This window comes from Chenopodium album, chromosome 6 (genome assembly GCF_948465745.1).
Source record: "Chenopodium album chromosome 6, dcCheAlbu1.1, whole genome shotgun sequence".
Taxonomy (NCBI): domain Eukaryota; kingdom Viridiplantae; phylum Streptophyta; class Magnoliopsida; order Caryophyllales; family Amaranthaceae; genus Chenopodium; species Chenopodium album.
This window is the reverse complement of record NC_137839.1, coordinates 2,869,425-2,889,303: the sequence shown is the minus strand read 5'-3', so window position 1 is coordinate 2,889,303 and position 19,879 is coordinate 2,869,425. Positions and strand designations below refer to the sequence as shown.

The following is a 19,879-nucleotide window of genomic DNA, read 5'->3' as shown; positions in this document are numbered from 1 at the left end:
TTTTGTTTTTCTAACCTAACTTTTGACCTTAATTACTAAATAAATAATGTTAATAAGCGTTACTTTTAGAGCAATATATTTCTTGTATCATCATGTTCGTCTTTTAGTGAAAGATCCATGATCCATCCACTCCCTAAGCTAGCTGGGTAGCACCGCAATTTTAGCAATTTATTGGTTTTGAAAATCTTTGTGTTAGTTTATTAGTTGAAATGTAATGTACCAATACGTATAATTTCCACTGGTTTAATTTTCTTAGTAGAGTGATTGAGCAACTATAAATGTTACAGTGTAGGTAGAAAATATTTTATACAAATAGACAATATTATTATTGTATTATTTAAATAGTACGAAGTATAAAATGAATAAAATAGGTTGAGGAATATAAATACTTATGTTTAAAACAACAAATCAGCGGCTAGTATTTATCATAATTTCTTTTATGACTTTTGCGGTTGTGAAATTTACACAAGGAAATAAATATAGGAGATATATATTGGATGCATAGATGATGCTAGGAATAGTATAAATGTAGGAGTATCCAAAATTTGGCAAAGTGTTCATGTACGTTGAATTTAAATGAATTCTACTTGAAGCTTTTGTTGTCGTTCATATTTGGTATATGTGCTAAGGTGCTATCTATGTTGCTAGCTATCGGCATAACTTTAAGGGGAAATGGAGGGTTAAGCTATGATAGCATCAACCTCCATTAAGTGCCCACTTCGAGGGAAAGTGGTATATCTTTTTTTGTATAGGATTCCAAGTGTTTTCGCATCATAATTTTATTCATGTAGTGTTTTCAAGCAAGCAAGCGGTCATAGTAAAAGAGTTAGCACAAATTATAAGATTTTAGAAAAAATTAGGTGAGAACTTAAGCGAGCTAATATAATAAGAGTTAATAAGTTCATATAAAATAAGATGATACAAGATAAGAAGTTAATAAGTTTTGTTAAAGTCTAATAAAGTTCAATGTTTAATAAAATAAGGATTGATAAGTTTAGACAAGATAAGATAAAAATAATGAGTTCAAATAAATTCAAAACTAATAAGTTGTATAATAAGATGGGATTAATGAATAAAAAAAATACCTAAATTAGATAAAAATATAGTTTGATTCAATGAATGTATATGTTATGGCTTAATTAAAGGCACTAAACAAATAACAATCACAAATTTCACAATACAATGCTTTATTCTTTCTCATTCAAGATTTCTCAAATCATAACGTAACTTCTGACACGTACGAAAGACTTGAAATTACCATAAACAAACAAGCAGTTAAATGTACATTTGATATTTTATTATTAATGAAAAGCATACTCGTACTTCTATTCGTTAGTTATCTCCATGCCCACACATAATGAATTATGGAACTACACAAAACAATAATTTTATAGGAGTCACGTGTATATTGTACACACCATAATAAGAACTCCGTTATAAATTTAAGAATGACTTAATTACAAAAGAACAATAGCAAATGAAATGCACCATACATATAGCAATTAAGCATTGGCTTTGGCTTAAATTAATTACACACCTTACGATATCACCAACACTCTAGTATGAAATGGATCCATGAATTATAACACCGGATAAGGTAACACAAATAAATCAAAGAAAGAAAAGATCATCAAATAAATAAAATGAAGAAAATTTCCACTTAAACGCGTTGAATAATGAGAAACAAAAAAACACGGCAGTACAACTATTATTACCACATCCATAATCAACAAACAAATTAGCCTAAACTACGACCATATTTATTCATTACTCGTAGAGTGAAAACTGGAAAATATATGCGTGGGCCATTCGTGTGGGTCCCACATTTTATTCATTTTCTCTCTCCTCCCATGTGCTGTGTGAAAAAACCTCCCCACCCTCTCTCTCTCTAAATGCAACACACTCAGCAACTTTAACTCTGAAATTCTCATTTTCTCTCTCTTCTTCCACTTTTTTCTCTCTCTACTTAGCTCTTGTTTTCTTCTACAATGTCGTCGCCGGCGCCGGCGACGTCTCCTCCGGCGACTAATACCACTACTCCTCCTCCGGCACCTTCCACTACTCCACCACCAACCGCTGCTCCTCCTACTACTACGCCTACCCCTTCCCTCCTGCTCCTCCGCCGTCTACTCCGGCGACTTCTCCTCCTCCGACGTCTCCGTCAACTCCGGCGAGTTCTCCTCCTCCTACATCGCCGTCTACTCCGGCGACTTCTCCTCCTCCTACGACGTCGTCTCCTGCTCCTCCTACTGTTACCCCTTCACCCCCTGCTCCCCCCGGTGAAACCCCTTCTCCTCCTTCACCTCCTTCCGGCGGTGGCGGTGGAGGTGGAAGGTCGTCTCCTACTACGCCTTCTGGTGGTGGGTCACCTTCACCTCCTTCGCGGTCTTCTGGGTCGGGATCAACTCCTTCGTCGGGCTCATCGCCGGGCTCAAGTTCGGGTTCGGGTTCAGGTGGGAGTAATGGGATATCGACGGGGACTGTAGTAGGGATAGCAATTGCAGGTGTTGTAGTACTGGTGATTTTGAGTATAATTTGTGTGTGTTGTGCTAAAAAGAAGAAGAAGAGAAGAAGAGATGAATATGGTGGTGAAGGTTATTATATTCCTCCTCCACCTCCTCATACCATTGGTCCTAAAGGTATAATTTCTTTGATTTCTTGATTTGTTTTGTATAATTTGATTTATGAAATTATGTTTGGTTGAATTCTTTGATTGGATCTTTTGATGAACATTTCTATTTTGGGTGTAATTTGGATTTAATTCATTTGATTTTGAAGGGTGTTTCTTTGGTTTTTGATTTGGGGAATATGGTAATGTTGTAGATTGGATTAGATCTGGATGTATTGATTTTGAGTGTTTTTTACATAATTTGAATTTGAGTGTTTGTATGAAAATGCATGTTTATTGATTTTTCCTAGATTAAGTTTAATGATTTGGTATGATCTTTTGGTGCATTTATGGTGTTGTTTTTGATTGTGATGCTGTGTTTTTAATGTTAGATGGTCCATATGCTGTTCAAGCACAGCAGTGGCAGCAGAATTATCCTCCACCAGTTGAGCATTATCAGGTGCCGAAACCCCCTCCACCTCCTGCTGCCCCACAACGGCCTCCTAGACCTCCTTCCCCCCAACCCCCACCGCTGCCACCACCTGCTCCGTTTATGAGTAGTGGTGGAGGTTCAGGATCCAGCTTTGGGTCTGAAAACCCGCTTCCACCGCCTTCCCCTGGACTTTCGCTGGGGTTTGTAAAGAGTCCCTTCTCTTATGAGGAATTGGCAATGGCTACTAATGGATTCTCCGAGGACAACCTCCTGGGCCAAGGTGGTTTTGGGTATGTCCACAAGGGTATCCTTCCTAATGGTAAGGAAGTTGCTGTTAAGTCTCTTAAAGCTGGTAGTGGACAGGGAGAGCGCGAGTTCCAGGCAGAAGTTGAAATCATCAGCCGTGTCCATCACAAACATCTTGTTTCTTTGGTTGGATATTGCATTACTGGTGCACATAGGTTGCTGGTTTACGAGTTTGTTCCAAACGGCACCATGGAGTTCCATCTTCATGGTAAGCTTATTTCCTTTAGTTCTTTGCTTTAATATGTGTCTGCATTGTCTGTCTTTAATTGCACTCACTGCCAGCATTGGTATAACACTTCTTTTGGCTTCTATGCTTATAATTAATGATTGGCATTGATCTGATTGAATTTTCAAATTGTCTCATTGCAGGTAAAGGACAGCCTACCATGGAATGGCCTACAAGACTGAGGATTGCCCTTGGAGCTGCAAAAGGATTGGCATATTTGCACGAGGATTGTGAGTTATCTTGTATTACTAGCTTTTTCCTTATGTACCAGTGTTGACAGTCAACTACAAAGTTTATTGATTCTATGCTGTCTGTTTCTGTAGGCCATCCGAAAATTATTCATCGGGACATTAAAGCTGCTAATATTCTTCTAGATAACAAGTTCGAGGCAATGGTGAGTTTGCATTATCAATATTTTATTTGGCCATTGAGTAATTGATTAATACTCTCTTCTCCGAGCTTTAGCATAACCAGTAGGTCAGGAGTCACTACAAAGCTCACTCGATTTTGTCCTCCTTGGACAAACTTCTGCAATTTAATCATTGATTTTTATTTAAATTTTTGTTATCACGAATTTTACTTATTTGATCTTGCTTTCATTTATTCAGGTTGCAGATTTTGGACTGGCAAAGTTGTCTTCAGATGTTAATACTCATATATCCACTCGTGTGATGGGGACCTTTGGGTATGTTTAATACTTTTATCCTTTGCATGTTCTGCTCTTTGTATACCGTAATACCACTTCTAATAAGTTATTTGAAGATGGAATATTGCATGCACAATTCCTTTCATATCCTTGTGCATCTATTTGTAATAAAAATTGACTTGTCGTTGCATCAAGTTGGAACAAGTGCTTACTGAGTTTCTTTTATGTATGTCATTTCCAGATACCTGGCCCCTGAGTACGCTTCAAGTGGGAAACTTACTGATAAATCTGATGTGTTTTCCTTTGGAGTAATGCTTCTGGAATTGATTACTGGGCGACGGCCTGTTGACCCAACAAATGCTTACATGGATGACAGTTTAGTTGATTGGGTATGCAGTTTCTCCATACATTGAGCTTCTTACTGGATTCATCTTGTTGCCTATGAAATTGTTGTTTTTTCAAATCAACCTGACAATTGATGAGATAAATCAGAGAAGTAATAAGCCTTATATGTTGTCTGCAGGCAAGACCTTTGCTGACAAGAGCTCTGGAAGAAAATAACTTTGATTCTCTTGTTGATCCGCGTCTGCAAAACAATTTTAACCCCAATGAAATGGCCCGCATGGTCGCCTGTGCTGCTGCTTCTGTCCGTCACTCGGCACGACGCCGACCTCGAATGAGCCAGGTAAACAGATAATACTATTCAACGGAAGGCAATTAAATTTGATATGCAAAGTTTTGAGAAGCTGTGCATTTTATATAAATAGACTTGTTAAAAAATCAGGAACTAAAGGCAATTAACGAGATTGCTGAATTTGTGACCTAATCTTCAATTCAAATTGTTTAGGAGATGAATTCTATTGAGAGCTTTATGTTAGATTAGTTGTTAAACTTTTTAGGAGATGATTCCTTATTGACCTAACCTAGGAACATATCCCAGATCTGTCGTTTAATTTACTAACACCCACAACTTGCGACCTGGTATTGCCGCCAAGTGCTTACATGCAATACATTACGCCTTTGCGTTATTTATTGATTAATACTGGCAATGAAAATTTTAAAATTCACAAATTCTGTGAACTTGACATTTGGGCAAGTTTATGGATTACTTGGTATTCTAGACAGGCAGACAGCAGCTCTCCACCTTTCCAAAAGGGGATAATAACATGAGTAATCCCCAAGGACAAAGACTTCTAGAGTGCATTTGATGATTTGGTAGACTTTTAGCATTGCTTAATGTCTGTGGATTGTGAATATGAATGATTCATGACAGTTGCTTGTAGAGTTTGTACTGAATGGGCTTGAAAGCGATCTGTTGGCATTATTAATTGGCATTTCGTAAGCAATACCATACATTTACTGGGCTTCTTGTTTCATATACTTAGTTCTATCATGATTTTTTTCAAAAAATAAAATAAAAAAATGGGCTCGTTCTTTTTCCTCGTAAAAAGTAGGGTATGTTGATTCTGATTTATAATCTTTACCTGACAATGAGCAGGTTGTTAGAGCTTTGGAAGGAGAAGTGTCTCTATCCGATCTAAATGAAGGAATAAGACCTGGACACAGTTCAATCTACAGCTCCTACGGAAGCTCAGATTATGATACCTCCCAATACAAAGATGACATGAAGAAATTCAGACAGATGGCTCTTCAAAGCACAGAGTATGGCAGCAGTGAGTATGGTGGGACAACTAGCGAGTATGGCATGTACCCGTCTGGTTCAAGTAGTGAAGCCCAAAGTCGTCAAACAACCCGAGAGATGAAAGGAGATAGTAAAGGTTTCAGCGAAGGCCAAAGCCGCCAAACTACTCGAGAGATGGAGATGGGAAAGATGAAAGGAGATAGTAGAGGTTTTAGTGGAAGCTCTTGATGCAAAGATTCTTGCATCATTGCTTCCTGTAAAGAAAGACCCTGATGTGAAAAGGAAAATTAATTGTTTTATATATTAGATTGCGAGTGACGTGATTCTAACACAATTTTTTCGTTTTTTTTGGCATTCTTTTACCTTGCAGTGGAATGATTGGTTTTCACCTCAATGTATTTACTATTGCTTTCACAGAGAGATAACATACTACATATTGGGCAATTCTTTTGTATAATGATTTTGGTTTTGTTGAGCTCAATTGTGAATATTACCAATACATCTTCATATGACATTGTTTCAAACTTCAATGGTCAATGTATCAATCATGAACCCTGTGCGAAGTTACAGTAAACGTAGATAATACAAACGAACTTTGATCTCAAGTTTTGGATACCATCCAAGACAGACCTAAGCTTTGACCAAGTGCCTTGAGGCCATTAACACAGTTACATAACTTACATTCACATTGAGTCGTATTCTCATAGAAATTTGTTGCCTTAGCCTTAACATCGATCTTGGGATTCATATGCAAGTGTTTTAGTTACAACAGTTTGACTAATGGAGGAAGTAAATGATACCTTGAAGACTATGTCGACTTGTACTGGGCAAAATTCTTACAACTTTAAAAGATCATACTCCTTAAATCATTGAACCAAAGGCCATACCTTAAAGTGGACTACTTCAGTTTTATAAACATTAATGGTGGTTTTGTAGTCTAGAGTTCTAGACCATGGGGTTGGGTTTATTGAGCGAACTGCCTACGCCTTATACAGCAATGGTTAATTGTTATCATTAGCCCATCAATTTTAGTTAAACATACCTCATTATCTTGACTCTTAAGGGCTTGAATTGTTTCTTTTTGGACAATATAAGTATTGTTGGAGTGACTTATTCCTTGAAGATCATCTTTTGCTGTCTCATACAACTATAAGACGGTCTTATTCAAGACTTGTTCTCTTGTTGTGTTTATTATAACATGAACTATGTAGTAGTAATTAAGTAGATGTAGTTGAATGTACTTGGCAAGAAGTTTAATCTTTTACAATTTGCACTTGTTTAACTTATGGCTAAAATTGTTGATGTATGTAGTTTGGTTTGGATAACTAACAAGACTATGAAAGTGCTTTAGAACAATAAATTGAGGAGTGACACAATATAATGTTAAACTAACCTAAGTGCATTCAAACTAAACAAAATTAATCAAAGCTAATGAGCTCAATTGAGGTGTAAGCAAGTGATGAAATTAAGACCAAGCAATGTCAGTGGGGCGGAGATGGGTCACGATTAGTGGGTCGTGGGGCGGAAATGGGGATAAAAACTTAGAATTGACCAAATTTAGAAAACACTAACCAAACTCACCGCACCACTATGGCACTATACCGTTGATGTTGCAACCCAACTTCCACACTTTCCCTCTTTTTTTCTGGAAAAAAACCGCCAAATTTCCTCGACATTTTTCTCTCTCTTACTCTGCTACATCAACATGAACATCACCTTAATAGAATCGCCAGATGAAATCATCGATTCCGATGGAGAAAGTAATTCGCATTGCGAGGAGAGAGAAATTCAATTAGGGCTTGACCGGTTGACACAGCAATCGAAGAAGGTAAGCTGGTATAATTTTAACCTAGAATTGATTGATTATGCTTGCATATTTACACTATTTTTTTTTTCATATATTATATGATTCGATTTAATTTCATTGTTTGTTTAAAATTATTTCAATATGAATTAGGGTTGGTATAATAATTATCAGATTCCGCAATTTGAATTTGTCAGGCATTTATTTTATTTGTATACGATTATTCAAATTTACGTTATTCCAACCTGAATTAGGGCTGGTATAGTCATGGGAGTCACTATTGATACATTGGAGGGCACGAACATATGATATAGTTTTGATTTCTTAATTCTTATTACTTGTATGAATTTGAATTGGTAATGATTATAGAAGAGAGAGAGATGAAGAAGAAATTATATAGTATGGGGAGTTGAATTGATGTTCTAGTTGACTTTCTGAGTTGCCAGACTAATTATTTAAGGATTTATTCAATCTGTAATCAGAGATTTTTGGTTTTATTATTTTATATTTACATGTGTATGAATAAATAAAACTTTGCTGTTCGAAGATGGCGGTTTGATTGAGTAACTTGGTCTGGATTGTTAATTGAAGGTGTGGAAACAGCTTTATCTAGCTAGCTAATTCATGACATGCAAGGATGTTTTGAGGTTTTTATTTGTTTAATGATAGGGGTAAGACACTAAGACTTGTTCAGATATGACATAGTGAGCACGTTTTGGTTACTGGGAGACGGATTATGTCTAAGGGAATAGTTGAATAATTTATACAATGACTGTCTGGGAATTGGACAATAGGGGGGAAGCCTGCATAATGATGCTTATGTTTGAAAATTTTGTAAGAGAATCAAATTGATTCATTGTTCTCTATTCAAGAGGAAAGTAAAGGAGTTCCATCCTCTCCTCTTTTTTCTTCCTGTTTGACATTGCTGGTACTGAATAGTTTTGGTTAGATTTAAGAAATGTCGTCGCCAACACCTGCAGTTATTGAAACCCCACTAACACCTCCGCCACCAGAAAGTCCACCACCGCCAACTCCTGTTTCTCCACCTGCACCCGATGTTTCTCCGCCTGTTAGCCCAACACCATTAGTTCCTGTGGTTAGCCCACCACTGGTTCCTGTAATCCCTCCAACTCCAATTCCGTCTCCTCCAAGCCCACCACCAGTTGTTCCTGCAATCCCTCCAACTCCAACTGCGCCCCCTCCAAGCCCACCACCAAGTCCTCCTCTGACACCTCCACCGTCTCCTCCACCTACAACCCCACCTCCCCAGCCTCCACCTCCAAGCCCATCACCTCCACCTCCAACTCCAAGCCCGTCACCTCCACCTCCAACTCCTAGTCCATCACCTCCACCACCAGCTCCAACTCCAAGTCCGTCACCTCCACCTCCAAGCCCATCACCTTCACCACCAGCCCCGGTTCCTCAGACTCCACCTCCAAATCCATCGACACCACCACCTACAACCCCAGATCCTCAGACTCCTCCTCCTTCCCCTCCTAGCCCATCTCCTTCTCCTCCTCCCCCTACAAGTACTGCACCTTCCCCAATAACACCACCAACTCCAATTCTTAGCCCACCTCCATCATCAACACCTGAAACTCCACCCTTTTCTCCACCAATTATATCTCAAAGCCCTCCATCTCCTAATTTAAATCCATCAAAGCCTCCACCGTCTTCACCTGCTATTCCTCCTCCACCTAGCTCATCAACTCATACACAAACCGGTCTTATTGTAGGTGTTGTAATAGGGGGTGTTATAGTACTAGCTGTGTTTGGCCTGCTGTGGATGCTCTTTGCTAGGAGGAAGAAAAGGCAGGATTCACATGGTGGAGAGGGATATTACTTACCTCCAGGTTTGTTTCTATATATTATATGGTTACAAATCTTACAATACTTGTCCTTATTCCTCTTTCAAATCTTGATAATTCCTAATAATTTTTATTGGATTGTCGATTCTTATGGTTTGCCATTGGCTAAGGTCGTCCTTACTGAGTTATTATTATTGGGGGTGAAATTCTGAATTGAGACTGTAGATGCTTAAGCATTTGAACTAGAGTAACGGAAATTCTGCAATATCATATGAGCTCCATGACGAAGGTTTCAAAATAGTATAGAATGTTTCAAAAATGTATATATCGATTGTATCCTATCTTTTCAGTTCTATATGAGTTCTGCAGTTTATTTTAATATTATGCAATTATTTTGATTGGAATTGGTTTTTTTATCCCAACAGAATCTTAAGTAGGTCTTCTGCAGTTCCTTAATATAGATAAAAGAAACCTATTTTCGTATTTTATAGCTTAAGATCATTTATTCTTTTGTAGGCCTTTACAATGTAGGAGTGTCCTTTCCTCCTATTTACTGCTGAATTTGAAGAAAAAAAAAATTCATTAATCTCAATGAGTTTAAAAGTTTTGTATTTCACATGCTATCATTCCATCTTCATGATATTACAAAATAAGTTGTAGGACTGGGTGTTTAAAATAGTATGGGAAAAAAGCCAACATATAGTTAAAATGGCATGTTCCTCTTGATTCACTTATGTATTGATAAACTCTACAATAATTTACCACTTGTTGGAAAGATTGTTCGACGTTTTTTTAGCAACCATGTACTCCTTTTTCTCACACCAATAGTTGCATTGAAACCTATGCTTATTATAACTCTTCCAGGAAGAGGATTAAGAATGAAAATTTTATTGTGCTACTCTTGCTAATTTTATTGTATATCATGAATATATATATTTGATAGGTGGATTTTATCAAGGGCCAGCACAACCTGGGCAACATAGTAATCCCCAGTCAACTGAACATTATTCGATGTCCAAGCCATCTTCTATAACACTGGCTGCTGTACCATCAAGATCGAATTCTTCAACAGCTCAACCAATTTCTACAAACGGCAGTGGATCTTTCTGGTCTCCCAGTTCTGGGCCTGAGAACTCAATTCCACCATCTTCGCAGGGCATGATATTAGGAAATTCATCGAGTTCCTTTTCTTATGAAGAGCTTTCTGTTGCTACCGATGGCTTTGCGAGCAAAAATCTCCTTGGACAAGGTGGTTTTGGATATGTCCATAAAGGAATCCTTCCAACTGGGAAAATAGTAGCTGTCAAATCACTCAAAGCTGATAGTGGGCAGGGAGAGCGTGAATTTCAGGCAGAAGTGGAGACTATTAGCCGAGTGCACCACAAGCATCTTGTGTCATTGGTTGGATACTGTGTCACTGGTCCCCAGAAATTGCTGGTTTATGAATTTCTTCCAAATAAAACCATGGAGTTCCATTTGCATGGTTAGTTTGTCACTCTTTCTGACACTTTACTACCTCTGAAGACCCCCTTATATGGATGCTATGGTCACAATGATTATAATATTTATCCTTTTTGGGCTTTCCTTTTAAACATATATACTCATCAACAATATATGACACTCAAGTAGTTTTTTAGGTCCTTTGTCTCAAAGAGCAGTTCTTCAATCTAATAAGAAAAATTGTATTGCAGGAAAGGGACAACCTGTTATGGATTGGCCTACAAGGCTGAAGATTGCTATTGGTTCTGCAAAAGGATTGGCATATCTGCATGAGGACTGTAAGCCTTTCTTCTTACCAACCCCTGGATGTACACATTAATGCTCTGATTTTGTTTGAACTACAATCTGAAGATGTGCTTACTTCTGCAGGTCATCCTAAAATAATTCATAGGGATATTAAAGCAGCTAATATTCTTCTGGATTTCAAGTTTGAGGCATTGGTAAGCTTATAATTGGTAGTAGTTACTAGTTAGGGTTTAGTCTTCACCCCATGTTAGTTTTTTATTTTCTTGCCTTAGATGATGTTGCTCTTTTATTTAAGAAGGGCAAGAAGGTTTTGCCAATGACTCAATGTCATTGCCATAATGATAATTAGACCTTGACTTGTTTCTGTATAAGATAAAACTGACTTCATTCTACAGCTAGTCAGATTCCTCTTAGATTTATTGAATTTTTTTCCTCATTCAGGTTGCTGATTTTGGACTGGCAAAGTTTACTTCTGATGCTAATACTCATGTATCCACCCGAGTTATGGGAACTTTTGGGTAATGGCTAGCGTTTTATTAATTTTTTGTATAATTTCTTTATCTGATTGCTATCTAGTTCATATAAATGATTTGTTGGTCCTTTTTTTACCTAATGTTAATTTACTGAGGTTGGGTTTAGGTGACTTGATCATATCATTCTGATGTTTACTTGAGTGTGATCATCTGTACATTGTTTGATAAGAGTGAACAGTGTAACAATAGGAGGAACCTAACTTAGTGGCTTCATTTTCTTTTCTCTCTAATACTTGTAGGTACCTGGCTCCAGAGTATGCTAACTCAGGAAAGCTCACTGAGAAGAGTGATGTTTTCTCTTTTGGAGTTTTGCTTTTGGAATTAATTACAGGTCGTCGCCCAGTTGACTACTCATCAAATTCTGAGATGGAGGACAGTTTGGTAGACTGGGTAAATTTTCAATTTACTTATCTGGAAACAGATTCATCATGATATAAGAATTATTTCCCCTTTGCCTTTTGCATTAAGGGGGGTGCAACAGGATCATTAGAAAGCTAATTAATTTTATTTCCATTACAGTCTAGACCGCTACTTTCAAAAGCTGTGCAAGATGGAATCTTTGATTCTTTAGTTGATTCACGGCTAGGAAACAATTATGACTATGTAGAAATGGGCTCCATGATTACTTGTGCTGCTTCTTGTGTGCGTCATTCAGCGAAACGCAGACCACGAATGAGCCAGGTAACATTCTACTAAACTTTGGGATGTTCTCTACAAAATTTGGATAGGCTATTCTGTTTACTTTGAAGTCCAAATGGAGGTGTTTTCTGATTGTATAGCAAGCTTTTATGGATTCGACTGATACAGTATCAAGCTGAACTAAACGACATGAAATAAAATGTATCTTATTATTTGTGTGCTTGATATTTTATGGATTTGACTTGTGTGGAAAAGAGAGACAATATACAGAAGCAACTCCAAATAACTGCTTTTAAAGACTGTCCTGAAGAAGGATTGTCTTGATACTTGAGTGTGTGGATTCTATTGTTTGAGGCGATGGGAAGGGATGCTAGCTGAGAGACTCTCACCTCCATAAATTTTTGTTGCTGTTTGAAGTACACCTCTACGTTCTGTTATAATTTGAAGCGCAGCTTTCCTGAAACAACTGAATTTGAGTGCTCTTAATATGTATGAATTAATCACTACTCCCAAATCCCAAGATTTGATCAACTTCTGCGAACCACATTGGAGCCTTCTCTTTCATATTGCCACATTGGAGTTTTTCTCTTATCAGCAATGCACCCATCATTTTGCTAACTTTAATAAGCATGCTATTCCTCATGCTGCCTTATCAAAAAATTCTCATGGTGTTCATTATGTCATTTTTGAACAGGTGGTTCGCGCGCTAGAAGGAAATCTTTCACTATCTGATCTCAATGACGGTGTTAAGCCAGGATTTAGCTCATCTCTTGATTCTGCTGACATGGATAGTGGTGTAGAAGATGAAAAGAAATTCAGGAAGTTGGTATATCTAAGTGAAGAGTATGGTACCAACGAGTTTAATAGGACACGAAGTGAGTTCAGTGATGGTGGATTGTCTAGCAGTGAGATGCAGCGCCATTCACAAAGACATGCCTGAACGGAGGTTACTGACCACTTTATCCTGAGATTTTTTAACTTGATTTTGATTCGAATATGAGTATATAATTTTTTTTTTTTCCAACTTGCCCCATTGGCCATTGATGTACCTATTTATTTGTTTATTTTTTCAACCTGTAATTTGTACTTACTATTGCCCGCCATGAAAATTCATGGACAAAGCTGGGCAGCTTCTGTTTAGTGATGAATTAACATGAATTTGGAGTCCCAAGATTTTACCTAATGAAATTACCCTAATTTCATAGTTTGAGTCGGTATTAATGAGTGTGAAATACCATATGTAGATCCTGATTTGGTAAATTCACAGTCCAGAATTAAGCCCCTATTTCGTTTCCGGAGTCTATTCCTAACTTTGTTTATTCTTTGAAATGATCATTTCATTCATGCCTTGATACTAAATAAATAATCTAACAAAAACTAAAGGTTTAAAGATGAATTATTCAATTACTAATCGGAAAAAAAAAAAAAAGAAAAAAAAGGCTGGAGTAATATTCAGTACAAGTATTTAGATTCTATCATATACTTGCAATTTTACAAATGCTCTCATATAACATGTACTCTGTTCAATATCATTTCCATTTGGGAAAAAAAGTATTTTAATCAGTACAAATAGAATCAAATCACCTAATGTCTAAACTAAGAAATAAATCGAAATTATAACTACTTCATTCCCTCATAAATTACGACTCGAGTCACCTTCAATAGCATTGCCTACTATACATCCGAATGTATCATATATTCATCATATACATATGTTTCTATAACAAATTGTAATATTTGCCAAATAAGCGAATGACAATATATCATTATATCTCAGAATTTCGACTCTTGCTTTACTTCCTATGATCAACAAAACATGGTTAAGAGCTTGATTGACTCAAGCATGATTGTTAGGTTTTTCAACATCAGTGGAAGGAGGGTTTTTCGACTCTGAGGCATTGGTAAAAAGTTGAAAGGATGAAGCAGCCATAGAAGCAAATTCACAAAGCTGTAAGGTAGTCAATATGAAATTTGAATTTTTTTTTTTTTAATAATGTTTTTAATCAATTATGATATTGGTAGATAGGTGTAAAATAAATTAAACTTCCACATTTTGGATGTAGTAGTAATCCCAAGCATATATAATTGCAATCATATATAATTCATATTAATTTGGAATGTCAGAAAAAACTCCAGTAGTAATCATGATTGTGATGGATTGAGGCAATGTGACAAGAAAAATGATTGCAATCATATTTCAATGTGGGTAGCTCTATTCAAGTCTCTTAGAAATAACCTCTCACTTTCCAATTGTGGAATGTTCAATAGCCCTAGTTGTTGTTGTTGTTGTTGTTGTTGTTGTTGTTGTTGTTGTTGTTGTTGTCTTCGTCGTTGTTCTGGTTAGTGTTGCTGTATAATATTAGTAAATCGTCTAGTTGATGAACATAGTTAGTGCTTTAATACTGCATCTTGTATTGTTTAATAAGTCAAACTGCCCTATGGCAAATAGAATCTTTACTTGATTAATTCTATACCAGGTTGAAAAGGGGGTATTTGTAATCTTTCTGAATTAATTTATGTTGTTGGTAGAGGTTGATTATGTTAGTTGCTTTGACAAATTGTACGGAGTACAAGATATGAAATTATGCATGAATGGAGAGTTGGAGACCACGAATTTCGGGATATCTCATAGTTGGCGAGTAACACTTTGTCCTTTTCTTAATACATGCAACGTTTTGACTTTTTGCACCTCATTTTGTATGTATTCTGTTTGATTAATCTCAATTTGTATTCTCAAAATTTATAAATTTTTTGTACTTCATATGTAATGCAATGATATTTATAGCAAACTTTATGCATTAGAAAACGTGAAAGTTAAAATATTACGTGTATGAACAACAGAGGAAGTACTCCGTATATAGCAAGTTGAGTAACTGATTTCTTTTCACTTCCTCTAAACATTATACTTCGTATATGCTTTTTGGCCAGAATACACAGTTGAATAATTTGACTTGATTTTACAGCTGATGGTTGGAAAAAGACTAAGTACCATACCTCCAGATCATTGACAGCAGTATTAACTGAAGAAAACCATCAACTTGTTCCTAATTAATTCACAGGATGATAATATCTTTTAATGAGTTTGAGACCTTTGAGTTTAGTTTAATGAATTTTGCCTATAGTTTGTTTACTTGTGATTGTGCACCTGTAAAAAATGAATTTTTGATGTCTATTTTAAGATTAATTACATTGACTTCTTCATTCCTTGCATACATGACTTGCTATTAGTGTGTCGACTACTTGGTCTTGGTTTGACATTCAAAGTTTTGCATTACATCATAGCCAAACATGCCCTCATTATACCATTCAAGGCAACAACGGTTGAATCTCATCATCTTCGAGTACATCTATCTGAAGTTAAACCTGCAAAGTTGAATTATCCACACATTCTATTCTTAGCCTCTATTTCTTCTGTTGTGGTTCTTGATTTTCAAATTATTGCTCCCTTACATTAGGATTGGAGACAATCAGGCTATACTTTATCTATTATTCTAGAATTTTGCATCTTCAGAGGTCATTATGAGCATAAACATTCTAGGAGCACATATATCTACTGTAATCGTAGCATGTATTGCTGTAGGACTTTTAATTGTACTGGTACTCTTGATTTGGTTGTGCTGCGTGCTCTGTCGGGGAAAAGATGGAGATAGGAGGAGGAGAACGACTCACAGTATTTCTGTAGAAAATCCTCCTGGAGCTATTAGAGGTATATATAAGATATAACCCTATCCTGCAGAATTTAGTAGTTTGTTCTATCTTGGTGTTTGCATGATCCTGCCTTTTTTTTTTTACATAAATGAATGTTTTATGCTTTTATCTGAATAATAAATTGGATAGTTTATGCTTGTAAGGCTGGTTAAGAAATCAAGTAAAACAAATACAGGAGCTTAAGAAATGCCACAGTTTCTTAGGATTTACACATTCATGGTTTTTTGGAATTTTATTAGATATGATGATGTATAGTCAATGTCTATGAAGTGAAAAAAAAATTTAAATCTTTTACTCTCTGACTTGTATGTTTATCTTTCTACCAAAACATGTAATAATCCTTTTGTCATTAGTCTGTGTAAATGTCTAAATGGATGGAATGGTTATTAGGTAACCAGCAGCATGCTGAACCAGCTCAACAGCGGCAGCAGCACCATAATCCACCTAGAAGGGCCGAACATCATAAGGATTTATATACTCCTCCTGCTTCAGCTGTATCACATCTTCCTTCACAGTCTTCTGTGGGAAGCAATGGCAGCAACCCATTGCCTCCACAACCATCTCGGCGTTCTCCAGCAGCTCAAGCTCCATCAGCTTACTCAAACTCAGGGCAGTCCAATTTTTCCGGCAGTGGAAGCTTAATGCCACCTCCATCTCCTGCTTTATCATACGCCTCTTCACAGACCATGTTTACTTACAATGATCTTGCAATGGAAACAAATAGCTTCTCAAAAGATAATTACTTGGGAGAAGGTGGTTTTGGGTCGGTTCACAAAGGACTTCTTCCTACTGGGAAAGCAATTGCTGTTAAGTCTCTTAGATCTAATAGTGGTCAAGGAGAGAGTGAATTTGCGGCAGAAGTTGAAATCATTAGCCGAGTGCATCACAGGCATCTTGTTAAATTAGCAGGTTTCTGCATCACTGGCTCGAAAAGATTTCTTGTTTATGAATTTGTTACTAACAAGACTCTGGAGTTCCACCTTCATGGTTAGATCATGTTTACTTTTACTTGATCATTGTTTTAATTTTGTTAATTTTTCAAGAATGTATCTATTCTGGTTCCATCTGATGGAATAACCATGTTGCAGGTAAGGATCAGCCTACAATGGATTGGTCCACGAGACTAAAGGTGGCTGTGGGGGCTGCAAAAGGATTAGCATATCTGCATGAAGATTGTAAGTACTCTTGTGGTCATTATGCCTTCAATGTCAGGAACCATTTTTGGTGATTCCTGATACATGTGTACGGGTGTGAATCTAATGCATGTTCCGGTCACTATAATATAGGCCAACCAAGAATTATACATCGTGATATTAAAGCTACTAATATACTCCTAGACGACAAATATCAAGCCAAGGTGACTTTCTGATCATGTTTGATTAGTGTTGCTATTGATTTTGCTGTTATGTATTGATTTGTTCATTATTTTCATCATTTTTCTCCCTTCTGAATTCTTTATTATCTATTGGAGTATATGAGAACTTTTATTATGTTAGAAATCATTTTCTACAATGTAAATGTCAAGCTTGTGTTTTGCAGGTTGCAGATTTTGGACTTGCAAAGCTTACACCTGAAGAATATACACATGTTACCACTCGAGTTATGGGAACCTTGGGGTATAATAATGTGATCCCTTCTTCATGGTCTATTGTACTATATGTATTTGATCCAAACTAATTAAGTATTAATTTAACACTCATTATGCTGATGTTTCACTCTAAATCATGCTTGCAGATACTTGGCTCCAGAGTATGCTTCATCTGGGAGACTCACGGAGAAGTCTGATGTTTATTCCTTCGGTGTCATGCTTCTGGAATTGATTACTGGACGTAAACCAGTTGACAGAACACAAAAGCAGTATAGTCTAGTGGAATGGGTAAAGTTTTTTTCTTTCACGGTTTCATCACCTCATATCTATATACAGTATAATTGTATACAACTTCAAGAAATCATATTATTTGGATTCAATCAAGCTGAGAAGCTACAGCTTAAAAGATTATCAGAAAAGTAATTAAATTAGCATTCTGCTGGCTATTTGCAGGCGAGACCTTTACTCACAACTGCTATGGAGGATGAGAACTTCAATCAACTTGTTGATCCACGCTTGCAGTTTAGTTACAAGCATAGTGAGATGGCTCGTATGGTGACTTGTGCTGGTACATGTGTTCGAAAGTCAGCACGTAGTAGACCACTGATGAGTCAGGTACTCAACTCACATGCATGTCTGAAAATGTATAATAATAATAAGGAATACTATGGACTAATGCATCTGCTTAGCCTTGAAATTATCTGAAGCACATTCTTCATATCTTACTGATCAGATAATAATAGAGTATACGGCGTACTATTGACTAATGCATCTGTTTTCCCTTTGATTACAAATATGCCAATTTATCTGTCTTGTTTTTCTGATGCTGTTTTTGAACTATGGAAATGAGCAGGTAGTTCGAGCTCTTGAAGGGAATTTGTCCCTTGATGATTTAACCGAAGGAATAACACCTGGCCGTAGTATGCTCCATAGATATGAAACTGCTTCAGAAAATACTGGTAGTCAATACAAGAAAGGTTCCAAAGGGGACTCAACAGAATTTGTTAGCACTGAGTATGATGGAACAACAAGCGAGTATGGATTGTATGTGACTGGTTCAAGTAGCGAAGAACAGACTACTCGAGAGTTGGATACTGAAGAGGTGCAGAGAAATAAGGCACATGTTAAGTAACTCCGTATTATTGATCTTAAATACCTCGAGCTGATTCTAGCTTGCAAATCAATTACTACAAAGGATGACTTAAAGAAATCAATTTTGCAGTCGCGTTATTATGGTCACTGATGGTATGTTCAGGTGCTATATTGAAGAAATTTTCCAAGTATTCACATTTTATTAAGTTGCATATGCTGGATTGAGAGAGATGAGGATGGTTGTGTTAAAAAGATCCTATAACTTGATGTCTAATACCATTTCATGCTAGCCACACTCATCATGTGTGAGTTGGACTGCTGACCATTTCATATTCTTTAATTGTAAAAAAAAATGTTTTTCCCAATTGTAACTATTTTTGTTCATAGAGAAATTCTGTAGGAAATTGATTTATTTTTTTTCTTATTAATTTGCTTTATTATTAATATGAATATTCTAAGTAAATGTTGGAGTTTTTGCTTTATACATATTTAAATTTGGAGTTTGGTTTTGACCTTCAAATATGGATAGAGGAAGTTTTGCATTTATAACATTCCAGACAAATGATAAAGAATATACATGTGGTGATGTGGATACTAGGCTTTAAGCATGGACAAAACTCATAGAACGCTAGAATAAGGGCCTGTTCACATAATTTCAGTTCAGTTCAGTTCAGCTCCAAACAATTCAGTCCAGTTCAGTTTCTAATTTCTCTCTCTCATAACATATTTATTTCACCTCAGTTCAGTTCAGTTCATCAGTTCAGTTCAGCTCAGTTCAGTTCAGTAAATGTGAACAGGCCCTTAAGACATAAAGACACCTCATCCATATAAAACATCTATTTTTGGCAATTGAGGGTCGGATCTTGGTTTGACATAGGATCAAGGGAACGCCTGCTCAAGGCAGCAAGGCCAAGCCAAGGCAATACAAGGGCAAAGGCATCTTAAGACATAACAAGAGGTGGCCCAAATGCTTAATGCATTAATGAGATGGTTTTGGCCTTTTGGGTATCAATTAGGCATTTCGTGGCTTTTGGACCCAACGAGTCTTTGATAGGCCATTTGGGTGGTTGGAATCATCTACTCTACCTTTAAAATATCAC

General features: G+C 36.7%; 2 protein-coding genes and 1 pseudogene across 3 annotated transcripts; all 3 read left to right on the top strand.

Moving 5' to 3' along the window:
• The first annotated feature begins 1,941 nt into the window (after nucleotides 1-1,941).
• On the top strand, nucleotides 1,942-6,385 carry LOC145635572 (proline-rich receptor-like protein kinase PERK15; annotated as a pseudogene). Its single transcript, XR_014113859.1, has 8 exons — nucleotides 1,942-2,639; nucleotides 3,001-3,555; nucleotides 3,717-3,803; nucleotides 3,897-3,967; nucleotides 4,182-4,258; nucleotides 4,461-4,608; nucleotides 4,743-4,904; nucleotides 5,718-6,385. The product of XR_014113859.1 is annotated as a proline-rich receptor-like protein kinase PERK15 (transcript).
• Nucleotides 6,386-7,709: 1,324 nt separating this feature from the next.
• On the top strand, nucleotides 7,710-13,601 carry LOC145635571 (proline-rich receptor-like protein kinase PERK8). The gene is made up of 8 exons (XM_081686881.1): nucleotides 7,710-9,518; nucleotides 10,417-10,956; nucleotides 11,165-11,251; nucleotides 11,343-11,413; nucleotides 11,661-11,737; nucleotides 11,992-12,142; nucleotides 12,272-12,433; nucleotides 13,086-13,601. Exons 1-8 carry the CDS (start codon nucleotides 8,624-8,626, stop codon nucleotides 13,329-13,331), a joined length of 2,229 nt encoding a protein of 742 aa, XP_081543007.1. The 5' UTR covers nucleotides 7,710-8,623; the 3' UTR covers nucleotides 13,332-13,601.
• A 2,116-nt stretch (nucleotides 13,602-15,717) lies between these two features.
• LOC145634272 (proline-rich receptor-like protein kinase PERK15) lies at nucleotides 15,718-19,292 on the top strand. Its single transcript, XM_081685694.1, has 8 exons — nucleotides 15,718-16,097; nucleotides 16,490-17,086; nucleotides 17,188-17,274; nucleotides 17,386-17,456; nucleotides 17,639-17,715; nucleotides 17,834-17,975; nucleotides 18,141-18,302; nucleotides 18,541-19,292. Exons 1-8 carry the CDS (start codon nucleotides 15,911-15,913, stop codon nucleotides 18,817-18,819), a joined length of 1,602 nt encoding a protein of 533 aa, XP_081541820.1. The 5' UTR covers nucleotides 15,718-15,910; the 3' UTR covers nucleotides 18,820-19,292.
• The last annotated feature ends 587 nt before the right edge of the window (nucleotides 19,293-19,879 follow it).

What these genes read in the sequence shown, in the direction of transcription:
- LOC145634272 (XM_081685694.1), top strand. Translation starts at nt 15,911, where the DNA reads ATGAGCATAAACATTCTAGGAGCACATATATCTACTGTAATCGTAGCA. An exon ending in AGCATATCTGCATGAAGATT is followed by an intron (nt 17,275 to 17,385) that starts GTAAGTACTCTT and finishes ACTATAATATAG; the next exon opens with GCCAACCAAGAATTATACAT. An exon ending in ACGACAAATATCAAGCCAAG is followed by an intron (nt 17,457 to 17,638) that starts GTGACTTTCTGA and finishes TGTGTTTTGCAG; the next exon opens with GTTGCAGATTTTGGACTTGC.
- LOC145635571 (XM_081686881.1), top strand. Translation starts at nt 8,624, where the DNA reads ATGTCGTCGCCAACACCTGCAGTTATTGAAACCCCACTAACACCTCCG. An exon ending in GGGATATTACTTACCTCCAG is followed by an intron (nt 9,519 to 10,416) that starts GTTTGTTTCTAT and finishes TATATTTGATAG; the next exon opens with GTGGATTTTATCAAGGGCCA. An exon ending in CGAGTTATGGGAACTTTTGG is followed by an intron (nt 11,738 to 11,991) that starts GTAATGGCTAGC and finishes TAATACTTGTAG; the next exon opens with GTACCTGGCTCCAGAGTATG.